At 37.4% G+C, this 16,411-nt stretch overlaps 1 protein-coding gene, 1 long non-coding RNA gene and 1 other non-coding gene across 5 annotated transcripts in view; 1 reads left to right on the forward strand and 2 right to left on the reverse strand.

Moving 5' to 3' along the window:
• LOC103672209 (leucyl and cystinyl aminopeptidase) overlaps positions 1 to 16,411 on the reverse strand; it is an 89,997-nt gene that overhangs the window by 50,690 nt on the left and 22,896 nt on the right. Inside the window, exons 1-3 of one of the 2 annotated variants that reach the window (XM_008700891.2) lie at positions 15,412 to 16,237; positions 4,610 to 5,450; positions 56 to 194 (exon numbers count right to left, since the gene is read on the reverse strand). In XM_008700891.2, the coding sequence (XP_008699113.1) occupies positions 56 to 194; positions 4,610 to 5,427 (957 nt within the window). In that variant the 5' untranslated portion in view covers positions 5,428 to 5,450; positions 15,412 to 16,237. Of the gene's footprint in view, positions 1 to 55; positions 195 to 4,609; positions 5,451 to 15,411; positions 16,238 to 16,411 lie in introns of those variants that run through there. The other variant, XM_008700890.2, reaches the window with a different exon arrangement.
• The window catches only part of LOC103672208, a 51,959-nt gene that overhangs the window by 30,388 nt on the left and 5,160 nt on the right, over positions 1 to 16,411 (forward strand). The gene's annotated exons all lie outside the window — the stretch shown is intronic.
• LOC121100853 lies at positions 15,399 to 15,532 on the reverse strand. Its single transcript, XR_005832640.1, has one exon. It is a non-coding gene; the product is annotated as a small nucleolar RNA SNORA13 (small nucleolar RNA).

The following is a 16,411-nucleotide window of genomic DNA, read 5'->3' on the forward strand; positions in this document are numbered from 1 at the left end:
CAACACAAAGAAAGAGATCTACTCAAAGATTTTACATTAAGGAACAGAACAGTACCTTAGGCATATTTGATAAAGCAGTATATTGCTCATCCCTTATGATCCTGATGATAAATGTGGCTTTAAATCCTGGTTCATCAAAACAAGGAAAAGCAGATCTTGCTGCCAGGGGTTCAAACTGAGTTGCCGCAAAGTACCTAAAACAAACGCAAATTCACCCAACAGTTATTGAGCACCTACTACTGAAGGCATCTTGCCAAGTACTAGGGATACTAAGACAAACCTGGTACAATCCCAGTCATTAAAGGATCGCAATCAACTGGGAGAAGCATAGGTTACATGATGAACAGAAACCTGTCAGACTGCAAACCATGTCATTAATATTGAAAATAAAGCAGTGGAAACAAAGGGTAGGAAACAAATTCTGAGTAGCAGTTGAGATACTGTACAGAAACTGGTGACAAAATTTGAAGAGAGTCTTAAAAAATGAGGAATATTTGAAAAGGTAGAGAAGGGTAGAAAGTACACCGTAGAAAGAGTGGGAGGCACAAGCAAAGATAGAGCAATGGATACTCAGGGACTGGAGGTGGCTGTCTAAGATGGCTGGAGATGAAGCCACCAATGTAGCCTACAGCTGGCCACGGAGGTCTTAAAAAGGTTTCAGATGGAGATCAGTAGGAAGGGTGGTCATTAATTGCTATACATCATCTATACAGAATCTGGCTTCACAACAGGAAACCTTAAACTTACTTCTTATACTTTCATGAAGACTAAAAAAAGACGAGGCACTCTGTAGTATGACGGTTTCCTTTACAATCTTCAGAAACAAATAAAAAACTTTCCTCCCTTTCCTACAGCACAGCAACAACACATGAGACTTTAACTCATATGAAAGTCCTCAATTAAAAGTTGGGAGGAAAGCACAAAAAGAAAAAGAGGAGAAAATCAGATTTTCAATTAAAGCAGAGGAACAAAACAGATCTGCGTTTGGGAAGTCATCCAAATACGGCCACAGAATAATCAGGGCAAGTGTGGCCCTGCTGTACATATTTCAGGTACCAGTTAATATGGCACATTTACAATCACCCCTCTGGACATGATGGCCTCACTTGCTTACAGCTTAGTTTCCACTTTAAAAAGATACACAGAAAAGAGTGTGGGAAGACCCAAATCCTGCACTCTACCAGCCATGTGACGTTAGGCAAATCAGTAACATACGCCTCAGTTTCCTTATTTATTAAATTAGGACTGAGGTAGGATCCTCTGCAAACATTTAGGGTTTTTACTGGAATCAAATAAGGCTATTCAAAATAAAAACTACTTGTATGCCACAAAGTCCAACACAGATGTTTATTATAAAGGCTAGATAGTCATAACTCTTCATTCATACTATTATTGTGTTTTTGTCCTGATAAGGATTTGCCCAAATAATTGTTTCTATTGAGTAAACTGCACAAAAGATAGCAATCAACATACATGAAACAATTTAAACATATTACGTTGCTAATACTCAATTTCTTCACTCCACTCCCAAATTCTTACCTAGTTAACAGAAAATTATGGGAGAGGGCCACAAGGGACCACGGAATAAAGTTAAATGATATCTGCAATATGCATATAGTCTACTTGGACCACCGCTTTATTAGATAAAAATTGGATCATAATGTTCTGAGACAAAGAAAACTTTAAATTATTGTTCAAAGGGATGCAATAATAACTATCTTACATAAAAGTCTCTTTGAGAAGGCTGCTGCTTGAGGATACTTATATTCTATCCTATCTATGCCAAATACCCTGAAGCTTATTCTCTCATTAGTGACTTCCTTTGCTTTCGGAAATACTAGCTGTACTTTGAGCACGACCTCCAGTAGTGCTGAAGACAATCGTGAATTAGCTGGGGGTCACGTAAAAGAATTCTAACCACTGGGAGTAACCATGGGTAAATGAAAAAGTGGTGGGAACTAGGGAGGCAGTACATCATAGTGGTTAAGAATGGCGCCTCTAGTTAAAATGACTTTGATGTCCCCCTCTGCTACCTGCTAGCCACAAGATGTTAGGTGAGTTGCTTTATGTACCTCTGCTTCATCACCTGTAAAATGAATAAAATATTAATATCCACCTCTTGCAGGGTTTGACAGGATGAAAGCCTAAACACAGAAAGTGCTTGGGGGAGTTTCTAGCACTTCAGTTCTCAGTAAATATGGGCTATTATTATCACTGGGATTCAGGGCACTGCACACAAAGTTCATTATGGCAGGTGAGGGATAGGAGATAAAACAAGGGCCAAATCTGGAAGAATCTTGAACGAAAAGAGGAAGTGCTGAAAGGTCTTAAACCAGAGACCAACATGGTTAGATGTGTATTTCTAGAAATAGGAGTCTGGCAATTGTGTGGAAGATGGGGGCAAGAGGAGAGGAAAGTAGCGGCAGGATTAGAGGCCAGGAGACCAGTGAAGAAGATGCCTTAAGAGTTCAAGAAAAAGAGACTGAGAAACTGAAGGACACAGAAATAAAACACATCCCCATCCTAAATTTGTTTACTAGTTCTTTTAGTATCAGTTTATTATCTAGAACCTTAAGTGTATCATCAACACCTTCTAGACCGGACTCCAGGTTCACTGACGACCTCTACATCTTAGATGACATTGGTAAAGTTCTCTGACCACAAATACATGTTTGACGTTTACATACACTGATTTTCCTATCAATAAGGAACATATCTCAATTATTTTATCTGCTTGCTTAAATAGTTATTACACTTTGGAGGGGGGATACAAACAATTTCTCTAATAGAACTATGCAAAATTAAAAGTTGGAGACCAAAAAAATGGCTCTGAATTATAGTTTCCAGATACCTTGAAAGGTATAAATAATCTCAACTTTTATCTTCCATCAAGATATACAACTATCTGGGGCATTCATTTTACTGAAGCAGCCAGGTTAACAGATTTATATATACTTTTTTAACAGCAGAATTTCATATACTAACTTGCTTTAATAGATTTAAAAACACTTTTTAAACAATATTCTATTTCTTATTTTTAAGGAATTGTCTTCTCTATTTTTCTAGCATTTTCCACAACTTGATCTAGCCCACAGCAGGTGTCAACAAGTGACCAAACCCAAAATCACCTTTCTCTGCCATACACGTATTCCTTCCATTATATAGTAGTGGGCCCAAAAGACTCCAAGGGCAATAATCTGGTTAGAAGAGATGACTACTGGACTTGTCTTCAAGGTTTGTCTGCATTGTTTTTATGTATATCCTATAGTTCCCAGAGATGATGAAGATTAGAAAGGGAGAAATAAAGCCAAGAAGCCATGAGCTGCCATTATAATTATAAATTTGCCTTCTTTTTTTTTTTTTTTTTTGGATCCTGTTTACCGTGTTGCAGTGCAGTTTTGCTTTGTTAATAGTGACATTTGAACAGGTAAAGATCTAGTTTTAGATCAGCGTGCAAGTAAAAAGGAAAGAAACATTGACCCACAAAGGAAATGGGTGTAAGCCTGTCCTGGGTCACATTCACCTCTGGCAGTGCCCACCCCTACATCTCACTATCATATATTTGTTTTTAACGTCAGATCTCATGCAAGCACCAGCATGCCGTTTGTTTTTTAGATAAAGGCAAAGAGAAAAATTACTTATCTGAATAGGTGTATAGATCTTGCTTTGTCTTTCTCCATTTAAGAAGGATCAAACCATTTTCTTAGGATAGATTTAAAATATTCATTTCTATTTTTCTCAATACACCAACATACATTTGCCACATGGCCAGCATCAGTAATTTACAAACTGGCTCACAAAGTAATATGAGGAAATGTGCCAATCAAATTAAACAGATCTAATGAGGACTTCATATACATAAGAGAAATGACATTATTGCTACTTAAGAATAACCCATATGTAGTGTGCACTGCATCCTTCCAGAAACTGGAACTATATACTATGAATACTAAGATTAAACTGCAAAATACATAGTCTAAATAGGGAGCTGAATACTTTTATGTTTTGAATCACCTTTTTTTAAAACCAAATTAAGTCTCTCCTAGATTTTTTTTAAAAATTCCATCAGAAATCCAAAACAGAGTGACTTTTTTAATGAAGAGCAAATATTAAGACCACGAAAAATGATATATGTAAGCATACAACAGTTCTTCCTGCCCTCTTTCTCCATCTCACTAAGCACCGCCTGAAAGCTCTGCACATCAGGAAAACAGGTCTTAAAAAATAATCCATACACTTCTGTGCATCTCACTGGGATCTTATAAGGTGACTGAAAATTAGATTCACCAGGATATGAAAAATCTCAAAATAACTTAAGATTTTGTGTTACAGAATATAACTGATACAATCCTTATCCATTTCCTTCCATTGCATGCCTAACTCCCACCATGACATACGATATATGACATATCTGAGCATGAGAGTTGCTAAAGGCTTTGACTAAGACAGAAATAGCATACTCTTCCAAATCACCATTCTACCATAACCTCCTAAATTAAAAAAAAAAAAAAAATCCAGTTAATGTCTCTGGTGTGGGCAAAGGAATCCATCCGTATTAGGTAAGTCATCACAGAGCAAAGGAGGAGAATCATTTAAGGAGGCTACATACTTTTTCTCATTACTTTCATCTGTGTAGGAGATTCCATAAAACCCATAGTAAGATCTAGAGATATTCGCCGAATACTCTATCTTCAAGGTATAATTGTGTCCTTCAAGAAGGGTTTCAGGGGCAACAATGGCAATTTGTTCATGAAATGGGTATTCCAAGACCTCAACTTGTTTTTCTTGGCTTGAAACTGCTGACATAAAGGTCACTCTCGAAATATTATGGCCTGTACTGTGAAGAATGATATTCCATGTGTCCTGAAGAGCCTGAAGTGAAATTGTCACAGAACCCCTGAATGTCATCGAGGTTAGGTTTGGGTGTAGGTTAAGTTCGTAGCGTAGTGGCATAATGGCGGTGGGAAGCCTGATCTGTGCCCACGGAAACACCTTTCCATTTGTTGCAAGTGGCTGAATTAGTCCCATTGATTGGTTTTTTTTATGGCAGCCTTCTTTGGTAAAGGTGCATCTGGGCAGTAGATAAATCACCATGATTATAGAAACAGCAACCACAATAAGAAAAACACAGACCGCCATGGTCCTCGCAGACGGTACGGAACAAGTCCCATCTGGGCTCGGCCTATAGCCGGTTGCACTGTTCCGAAGGCCTGAGCTTCTGTTCATGAAGGACATGCCCAGCAGTTTTGCAGATGACTCATAATCCTCTTCATCCTCATCCATCTCATGCTCACCAAGACCCCGCACCAGCAGTCTCGAACCCCGGGGCTCATATTCCACCTCATCAGGCTCTAGAGGATGCAAACAGGGCTCTTTGGCTAAATCTACCACATCTGGTTCTTCCTCAAACATGCTGTTTTCAATCATATTCCTGGGGAGCTGAAGCAGATCTAAACAACCAAAACATAAGCACAAGGCACAGAGTTAGAAAAATGTTCATAATAAAATGCCTACTAGCAAAACCACACTTAATCTAAGAATTTTTTATCCCTAAGACTTATTTCTATCTCAGAGCTACTGAATTAAATAAGGTGCTTATAATTTTCTTGTGTCATCCCTTAAAAACTGAAGCATAAAGAAAAGTATACCACGGTCATGGAACAAGAAAGTTAAATAAATGAGCTAGTATCAAAAAAAGGCAGTGGAGACCAAATACTAATTTCCTTAATACACTCTGCCTAACGACCTGGGCCCTAGTCTTGAGCTGTAGAGGCCCCATTGTGGGCCTGGCTTTGGACCTGCTGTGCCTGTCCTCAGAGATCAGAGATGGGCCCACCCATAGTCTGGAGTCTGGTCACCAGAACCACCGGAAGTCCTGCCTACAAGATCTCAAATCTGCTTCTAAGGCACTTGTGGGTCTCTTTGCTGAGTCCAGCTCTCCCTACAGAAGAATACAAACTGGTGTCCCCATTTACAGGCTTGAATGATAGTTAAGTAACAGGCTGGGCTATTATTTTCCTCCGAAAGGGGGATGTTCCTATTCCAAAGCAAACTGAAAGTGGTAGATTATATAGAAAATTTCCATAATCAAGAAATCATTTGAAAATAAGACAAAAGAACTCTAAAAACCAGATACAACTACAATCCAACCTATTATTTCATGCTTCCAGAGCATTCAGAAATACAACATATTCCCCTCTGTAACAACCATATCATATACCATGAGTAGAAGTGGATCTTGAGTTAGGGTGGTAGTGAGAGCTTTTATAAACTACAAAGAACAACATTCTCCTACTTGCCAAAAATCAATGAGAAAACAAGACTCAAAAAGTAAAAAGGGTAAATAAATCACACATAGCTCAATCATTCCTTAAGACAAGTTCACTCAATGTTCTTTAAGAATAGTAGAAATTTAGCTTTTAAGGGATCTCAAAAGTTTGGTAATTGAAACCTCCATTAACCTTTGTCTACAAGGTACTTGATACATTATCATTTGTAACCCTCACAAAAAATTCTATAAAATGGCAAGTATAACTATTTCAGAGATGAGAAAACAAAAAAGAGAAATGGGTTAATTTAGCTTCATTAAGTCACAGTTGTTTTGACATAAAACTGATACTGAAGCCCAGGTCTAAAAATCTAATTCCAAATTTTAGATTATTTCCATTATTATACTGTATCCTCCTACTTCACTAACTGAATAAGGATAAAAGTTTATGCCTAAATTATTTCTTTTGTACTTGGCAATGAAGTTGCTAAGAATATTATTTTACCATCATCAGAACAAAACTTACCTAAAATTATTTAATATCTCAGTATCTACCTTAACAGAAATGCCATGGATTTTGTGTTATCCTACAAACAAGGAACAGTGGCAACCCATAATCCATGAAACAAAGTATCAATAAATATTAGAACAAAATTTAGTCTTGCTACCAGGTGTGGTCTGTGGACCCGCGCATCCTCATCACACTGCAGCTTTTTAGAAGAGCAGACTCCCAAGCCCCTTTCCTGAATTTGAATGTTAACAAATCCTCACGTGATTTATGTGCACATACGCTTGAGAAGCATGGGTCTCCCCCTTCTCTAGGGTCAGATCCCAGCCAGCACTAGACGCTCCACTCCTGGGTGTACTCTGGCCACATCAAACTGCTATCTCTGCTGAGACAAGACACACTGCTGTTTCAAGCTATCCTCCACGTGCCTATTCTCCCTGTTCCCCTTGCCTGCAATGTCATCGTTTCTCCCTTCCATCCCAGGATACCAGGTGAACACCTGTTATTCCATAACTCAGGTTGACTTGCTACAGTGTAAATTAAGAAAAGTTATTTTCTTTTCCTTTCTCCTTTTTCTTTGTTACAATTAAAAAATAAATTCTCCTTTCACTGCATGTCAACCCTTTCTGCTTTGGGGAACACAGAGACTCCATCGAGGTTACCTTTTCCTACCTCCCCTCTATCCTGAACTTCCATACCAGCCATGCTACTTTGTAAGTTTCCTTTGAATAAAACTTTTGATCACATTTTAAGTGTGGGTTTAGCAAGCTGCCATCCTCCCATCTCCTGTAAATGACCTACAAATGGAAGAAGAGTGATTTTAACATCCTGCTTTAGGAATTTCATCTCCTAAACATCCGATAGTGCCCCTACTTCTCAAGACAAAGTTTTGTTTTGTTTTGATGGCTACTTGTGTTTGGGGGCATTTACTTCTTTAACAGAGCAAATATTGCTGTAACTGAACTTAAAAAATTTTTTTGAACTCTTAATGAACTCTTAGTGGTTAGAAATTTTCCGTGGGAAGGGGGGAGGAAATCGGAGGGGGAGACAAACCATGAGAGACTATGGACTCTGGGAAACAACTGAGGGTTTTAGGGGTGAGGGGGTGAGGGGACAGGCTAGGCCAGTGATGGGTATTAAGGAGGGCATGTGTTGCATGGAGCACTAGGTGTTATACGCAAACAATGAATCACAGAACACTACATCGAAAACTAATAATGTACGGTATGGTGACTAACATAACAAAAATGTAAAAAAAATAAATAAATTTTCTGTGGTAGTTTTTAGTCCTGGCACAGTGAAGAGTAATTGCTTAATTTGCTTTTTCAAAATATCTAAAAGGCTTCTTCTGCCTTTTTTTTTTTTTTTTACCTCATATAGGAATGTTCTCTTAGCATTTGACCATGTGTCTTGTCTGTCTCAGACCTGATGTAGACAACAAGGAGGTCTGAACAGTATGGTTTATTTAGTGAATTTCTAAGCTAATTCTAGGTATAATTTCAGTTTACTTAGAGCACACCCATTCTTGAATTCATATCCCCTTAGAACTTTGGTTTTGTGTGTTTTGACTCCTCAGCAACGCCTTGTTTAAAGGCAAGTGGTATTCTACCGTCTGACCATTTCAGCATCACCTGTCTGCATTTCATTTACTTCAAATCTTTTGATAAGGGTTTAATCACATGTCTGCCAAATCCAAATACTTTACTTTTATTATTTATCATCCATTCAGATTAATACTTACGTAGAATTTTGATCTTTCAGAAATAAAATATATTGACTCATCTGCTGCAATTTATTGCACATTAGAGGCAAACTTTTATATATGTGTACAATATCAAATTAAATATATCAAACCAGGGGAAATCATTCTTGTCATAGGTAATTCATAAAGACTGTACTTCCAACCTATTTAGGAAAATTTTGCTTTGGACTCAAAGCGGTACACTTTGATCTTAGCATTGAATTGTAATGTAACATGATTACCCCTTGCTCTAATGGATTTATTTATATTAAAAGAAGGGATCCTACAGAAACAGGAAATTTTCTAAAACCTCTTAAAATCCACATATACATGCTATCTATAAGACAAAAGCAAAGAATGTCCTAACTGACATGTTTCTGTTTTAAGTAATATAAGCCTACGTGGTATTAATCTAAGAAAACTGAAGACATTTCTTTTCATTAAATACCATAAACTGGTGCTCTTCAATGTTGTCTGTGGATCAGTGTCAATCCACAAACTGTTATCTGTCTGCGGCAGGATATATGTGGATGATTAGTATTTAAAATCTTTAATAGCAATTTGTCAATAATTTTAGGTATATCAAATTTAATCATTTAAAAATGGCACTTATAGTTTGCATGTCTGTTTTTCATTCAGTTTTCCAATAATTCATATTTTTAAACGCTACAAAACTTCTGCAACAGATTAAAAATTAAAGAAAAAAACCTCAATTCTTCAGCTAAGATAATATGGGAGGCAATAGGTTGGATTGTCACTATAATGGCATCCAGGTGGATATGAAGTTCTCAATTATGACAGCAAAAGAGGTGAAAAGGAGGGAATGATTACAAGACATGTTAAAAAGGGCGAATACGTAGGAATGGAGGCTCCTTTGGGCCAGACAGGTCTGTAAGATGGAGTGACAGAGAGAAGTAGGTCAATTCCTAATATACACTCTGGCTTGGAAAGCTGGAAGAAAGAACGCCATTCATTGAGATCAAGCATATAGGTTTTCAAATTCTCTCTCTTGGTTTTCTTTGCGGGGGGTGGGAGAATAAGGGGAAGAATAATGGGAATGGATTTAGGGGATGGCATTTGTTATGGGGCACAATATATTTAATACATCTCTCAGACAGCCAGGTGGAGATGTTGATTAACAGCTTATTACAGAGCTAAAGACCTAACTTCAGAAAGAATTTCAAATCCTGCCTCTTCCACTGACTGCTTGACCTCAAACAGGTTACCAAACATCCCTTCACTTCAATTTCCTCACCTATAAATGTGGAAAACAGAACTATTTTGTAGGACTGTTATGAGGATTAGGTCATGTGGGTCTGGATTCAAAACAGGGATCTGCATGGAAGATTAAGATTTCAGAATCACGTGGGTATACAAAATGAAAACCATGCAGATGAGTGAGACTACTGAAAGGGAGGTAAGAATCTGCATCAGCAATGAGGAGGTGGGCAGAAGAGAAGGGCAGAAAAGGAGAATACAAAGGAATGTACCACAGGTAGGAAAATCTGGACAGTAGCATCCCAGAAAACAAAGGAAGTTTTCATGAAGGAAGGGGTCAGCATTAAATGTCTTAGAAAAGTCACAGAAAATGAGGCCTAGACAGGCCACTAGATTTGGCAACCACGGAACCAGTGACTTTTATAAAGCACCTTCAGGGACATAGTAGGAATGAAAGCCTGACTTCAACAGTCCAAAGAGTGGAAAATTAACATAGGAAGGCCAGAGCTGCAGACTATTCCTTCAAGGTCCATAGTGATGTGTCAAGAAAAAAAACAGGGTCAGACTAAAGGAAAATATCACACAGAGAAGAGTTAAGCTCTTTTGTTTTGTTTATTGTTTGTCCGTGTTTAAGATGGGAACAACTTAAGCATGAAGGAAAAGTAATGAATGACAAAATGGGGAGGTGAAGGAGCAGACGAGAGGAAATGTTAGAATAACATTCCAGAGGGATGGGAAGGCATCACAAAAACTCCAGTAGAGAAATGAACCTTGATGGGAACGAGGCACTTCTCCTCTGAGCCTGGGAGACAGAAAGTGAAGACAGAGTGGAAACACGTATAAGCGCGTGAAAAGCTGAGGATGTGAACAACAGAGAGCCTCCATGTTCTCTGTGACGGAAGAATCAAGGCCATCTGCTCAAAGGCAGTTGTGGAGAAGGCACAGGTGGCTTAAGGAGAAAAATGAAGTACAGAAACAATGGCAGAGGACCAGGGAAGGATGACGCAAGGACAAAGTATGGCTGAGAAGTTCAGTACGCCCAGCAGAACTTGTCATACTACCAGTCTCCATAAATGCCTTTAGCGGTGCTTACCAGCCCAAGTCTGAAAGAAGAAAAAGCGTTGTATGGGTATTTTACCACAATTACAAAAATGAAAAAATAAATTCCAAAAAACTTTTCAAGAGTAGAGAAAGCAGATGGGTTAATTCGGGGTTAAATATGTAGAGAGGATGTGGTGAAAAGCTAAGGGGGAAATGCACAGGAGGTGCTGGCAAGAGAGAAAGTGATTAGCAGAGGAATTCAATTTAGAAAACACAACAAAAAGGAAAGCTGTGGCAAACAATATGGTGAACAACTCGAATTAAAACAAGAAAACTTCCCACAACTTTAATCCCTTGAAACTACCATTACATTCTCTGAGAAAATGAAATGAAATGGGGTGTATTTTCAAACCAACAAGCCAAAACAACTTGAAAAGAATAGGCCTCATTTCAACAAGGCTTTTTGGGCAAATGCAAGATTGCTGTATTCAATTAGGTAATATAGCAACTTGCTATATTCAAATTGGGCCTTAACAATAAAGAATTATGCTTCTTCAGAGGCCTCTCAGACATATTTAAACAGAGCTAAAAGCTTCAAGCATGAAGCAGCTTTTATATCCTCTAGATCATTTCCAAATGGAAACTTCATAAAATTTCTGAAGTGATGGCTAATTATCAAATAAAGTAATTATTTCCCCAATAAGCAATCCTCTGCCATCAAAAAGAGACTTGATTTTTTAAAAGTTTAATCTTAAAAAGGAAAGAAAACAACTAGAATTTAGAACAAAAAGTGATTTTTCTGTATAGTTCTGATCTGACAAAACATTACCCCCCTCCTCAACAGACACAAAGAAAACCCATTCATATTAATCACAACGTTCCTGTTAAGTTACACGGTTACATACAGCATTTTCTCACCAGAATCTGAAGAGAAGTCACTAACAGAGGACAAGTTTTAAAGATGTTCTCAATAGCCCCTTTTCCTGATACACCCTGTCTGCTTACAGCTCAATATATGAGCAGTGTCATAAAATACTAACAAAGACGGTCCTGTATGCATTCCTACTTGTACGTAGTGCTGTCTCAAAAACCACATTTAATTTTCCAATTGACAGGTCCAAGGTCACAACCTAGGATGCATGACCGAAGTAAGGTCTTTCTTTCTTCTGTCCTCTCTTCCACTTTGTCTCTCTTGTGTAGCATAAAGAGAACTCATGAACACTCTGCGCATCAATTTGAAATGCTAGAAAGGCTTCACTTTAAGGGAAAAAGCACACACCCTAGAATAAGACCAACTCTAGACCACATTAACAAAGTCTAAAACCAAGCCCTAACAAAACCCACAGGGCGAAAAGAATCTGGGGGCAGAGTTGTGCTAAGTTAGAGGAGCCTGAGAAAAAACCTTGAGCTTTCCACAGATATTCCCCAGCAAACCTACAAAGGGCCATGAGCCAGTAACTAAACTGCTACTAAAACAAACACTACTCTACAAAAAAATTTTTTTTAAAAAAATCAGCATCTCTACAATGTATCAACACTGTTCTATACATTATAAAAACACTATTATTCAACAAAACAAGAAATGTGACCCATAATAAAAAAATAAGTCATTAGAAACTGACTTTAAGTTGACCCAAATATTGCATTTAGTAAAAACTTCAGAGCTGCTATTTGAAATATATCTTAAATAAAGGAAAATGTTTTAAACAGCAATAATAACAAAGGAGAATACATGAACAGATGAGACTCTCAGCGGAGAAACTGAAACTCAAAAAAGAATCAAATGGGATGGGGGAAAAAGGAAATTCTAGGACTGAAAGGTTCAATATTAAAATGAAAAACTCACTGAATGGGACTTCATAGTAGATCAGAGATGGCAGAAGAAAAGAGTCCATGAACTTGACAGATCACTAGCAATTACCAATTTGAGAAACAAAGGGGAAAAATGATTGAAGAAAAATGAATACAGCATCAGAAATTTGTGGAACAGTATCAGACTGTTTAACACATATATAATAGGAGACCCCAAAGACTCCGAAAATAAAGCAGAAAAAATATTTGAAGACATAAAAGTTAAAATTTTTTTAAGTTTGATGAAAACCTATTTACCAGATCTAAAAAGCTCATCAAGCTCCAAAAACAAAAAATAAAGAGAAAAATCATATCTAGCTACATCACAGTCAAACTGCTGAAAACTAGGGACAATGTCTTTTAAAAAGCCTAAAAACAATATGATACACACAGGAGAAAAATAATACAAAGAACGCTAACTTTTTATCATGACAATGGGGGCCAGGAGATGACAGAACAACATTTTTAAGGGGCCACAAGAAAAAAAACTGTCAACTCAGAATTCTATATCTGGTGAAAATATCCCTCAAAAATGAGATAGAGACCTTTTCAAATAAATAAAAGCTGACAGAACTAATCTCAAACAGATGTGCACTTCAAGATACTGCAACAAAGACTCTTTAGGCCAGAGGTAAATGATATCAGACAGAAACTCAGATATGCAGGAAAGAAAGAATACTAGAAATGATGAGTAAGTTGTTAAAAAGTTTATGCTCTTTATTCTTCTTAAAATTTCCTTAAAGACTGTATATTAAAGCTATCTACTTAAAGCAAGATAACATGTGAGCAGTTTTTAACATACATAAAAATAAAAAATACAACAAGATCACAAAGAATAGAGAGGGTGGATAAGAGGAATTAAATCATATTTGTGAATTGAGAAGGGGAAATGGTTAAGTGTCCAGTGAGAAGTAGGAGGTGTAGAGTAAGAAGAGAGACGGGTCAGGTGTAAAATGTTAAATGGCATAACATTCAAAAAGACTTTAAAGTTAAGGGTGCTTATTATTAACCCTAGAGTAATCAATAAAAATGTAATTTAAAAGATGGATGGCTACAAAGCCAGTAAAGAAAATAAAATGAAATATTAAAAAATAGCCGATTAATCCAAAAAGGGGCAATAGAAAAGAAAAAGAAACAAAAACAAAACGGACAAATAAAAACGATGGCAAAACGGTAGATTTAAATACAAGCACTTAAATAATTTCACTACCTGTAAATGGATTAAACATTCCAACTGAAGGACAGAGATTATCACACTGTATTAAAAAAAGCAAGACTCAACTACACACTGTCTATAAGAGATACCTTTTAAATTTAAGGACACAGATTAACAAATTAAAATAAAATTTTATAATGATAAAAGATATTCATCAGGATAAGATACCAAGCTTAAATATGCATGTATCTCATGAGAGAGCTTCAAAATTCAAAAAAGAAAATCGCAAAACTCAAGAACCAGAAACATCCACAACCATAACTGGAGATTCTATCATCTTTCTCTTCATAATTGATCAAACAGGTAGACAATAGACAAGTAGAGCCACAGAATATCTAAGCAATACTATCGACTACTATGGCCTAAAAGACATCTGTAGAACATCACACCAAACTGCAGGATATCTACGTAATAGTCACCAAGGTGGGCCGTCGCCGTCGACTGGGCTATAAAATAAATCTCAATAAACTTAAAAAGACTGAAAGGGTTTTTTTTAGAGACTATGATCTCTGACCACAATAGAAATAATTTTAAAAATCAATAATAATAAATTGTCTAGATGATCTCTAGATATTTGGAAAACAGAAAACAAACTTCTAAATAATTCACAAGTCAAAGAATAAACCACGAAGAATTTAGAAAATATCCGAAATAAATAATAAAAAAAATTTTTAAACTGAGTGATCTAAGTTTCCACCCTAAGAAAGAGAATAGTATATTAAACCTAAGAGAAGAACTAATAATGAACAAAGCAGAAATCAATGAAATAGAAAACAGAAACAACAGAAAATTAATAAAGCGAAAAACGCTGGGGGGCAGGAAAGTAGTATTACTGGCTCTTAATCATATTCTCCTAGATACTGGCCTTAAAAGCAACATTATGTCAGGTCCTCATGGATCTCCAAGACCAATTTTTCACTCCTCAGAAGTCTAGTAAGATTTATGTAAGAGACAAATTTCTTAGAACTGGGTCCTGGGCTAGAGACAGAGATTCTCTTTCACAAGCCCCACAGCCTTCTATCTGTACCTGTTCTTTTTTACAAGCAGGGGGAGTGGGAGAGGAAGAAGCAGGCTCCCAGCAGAGGAGCCTGATGTGGGGCTCGATCCCATAACGCCGGGATCACGCCCTGAGCCGAAGGGAGACGCTTAACCGCTGTGCCACCCAGGCGCCCCTGTACCTGTTCTAAGAGTAACTAGTAAACACAAAATCATTTAGCCAGTGATAATGCTAGCTACATCCAAATTTAGAAAATCCATATGTTCTACCCCTCCTCTTAAAATAAAAAGCTAGACTTTTTCTTTTTTTTGGTAAATCCAAGTACTTAAAAGAAATTGAAGAGCTATTTAAAGGAAACCTCTTACAATCTGTTCAACAGTAAAAAAAAAAAAAGTATTCTTATGCAAAAAAACGGTACTTAACTCATCTATTTCTGAATTTCGATTTTTGTATTGTTTTCCTAAAAAGAGAAATCTTTTTTTAAACCGTTTAAGAGAAACTATACATTTAACAGAAAACTCAAGATCACATGTGTAAACGAATCAATGTAAAAGCATAAACTGTTACTTACGCAGCTCCCACACCAGCAATACCCAAATCAAGGACAGGAAAAGGCTGCAAAGCGTTTAGTTTCTGCCTTTTTTGATATCACATTCACTAGTTTCCAAAAGTAAATGGACAACACAAAGACTACAAGAAAAATATGTTTTTAGGTGTCCATTTAAAATTTTAACTGAGTACTTCTCAATAAGAAAAAGAAAAAGAAAAAAGAAGGACCTCGTTTTTAAGCATTTGAGTTAAAGTGCTTAATTTATTTAGGGTAAATCACAACTCTGAGGTTCATTCTGCAGAAATACAAGCATCCTGCAGTAGGTCAGGTTACACTTTACTGAAACCAATCTCCACAGCCAGCACCTTTGTTCTAAATCTCAGGGAGTCAATGGCCAAACCTATATTTAAACTAACTAGATCATTCCTCAGCTCTCAGCCATGCTTCCAGCAAATCCTTAAACACATACAACCATGCACAGTGCCTGCTCTGCCTCTGACCGGTATGTGAGACCACATACGTGAGACATACGTCTCAGTTTCTCTCAAGCACGCATGGCTGCTGTGGGCACTTCACATTTTACCCTTAGCCCGCCCTCTTCACTCTCCTCAGCCCATAGAACTCTCTCTTCTCGCTCTTTATTACACTAGTCGAATGTAATCTTTTCAAATCCCTAGCTTCTTTCATCTTTTTTTAAATCAATTCAACTATTACTGGAACAAATGTCCTACTGTGACCCATTCCCCCACTCTCCCTAAAATAGCACACCATAAAAATTAAGATGCCTAACTGTTCTCTCAGGATGAAAAGGTCAGAAGGGCTGCAATGAAGAAATGCTTAAATGGGCTTAAAAATATAACCCAGTGAGGGGCGCCTGGGTGGCACAGCGGTTAAGCGTCTGCCTTCGGCTCAGGGCGTGATCCCGGCGTTATGGGATCGAGCCCCACATCAGGCTCCTCTGCTAGGAGCCTGCTTCTTCCTCTCCCACTCCCCCTGCTTGTGTTCCCTCTCTCGCTGGCTG

This window comes from Ursus maritimus, unplaced genomic scaffold, assembly GCF_017311325.1.
Source record: "Ursus maritimus isolate PB19 unplaced genomic scaffold, ASM1731132v1 scaffold_5, whole genome shotgun sequence".
NCBI lineage: Eukaryota > Metazoa > Chordata > Mammalia > Carnivora > Ursidae > Ursus > Ursus maritimus.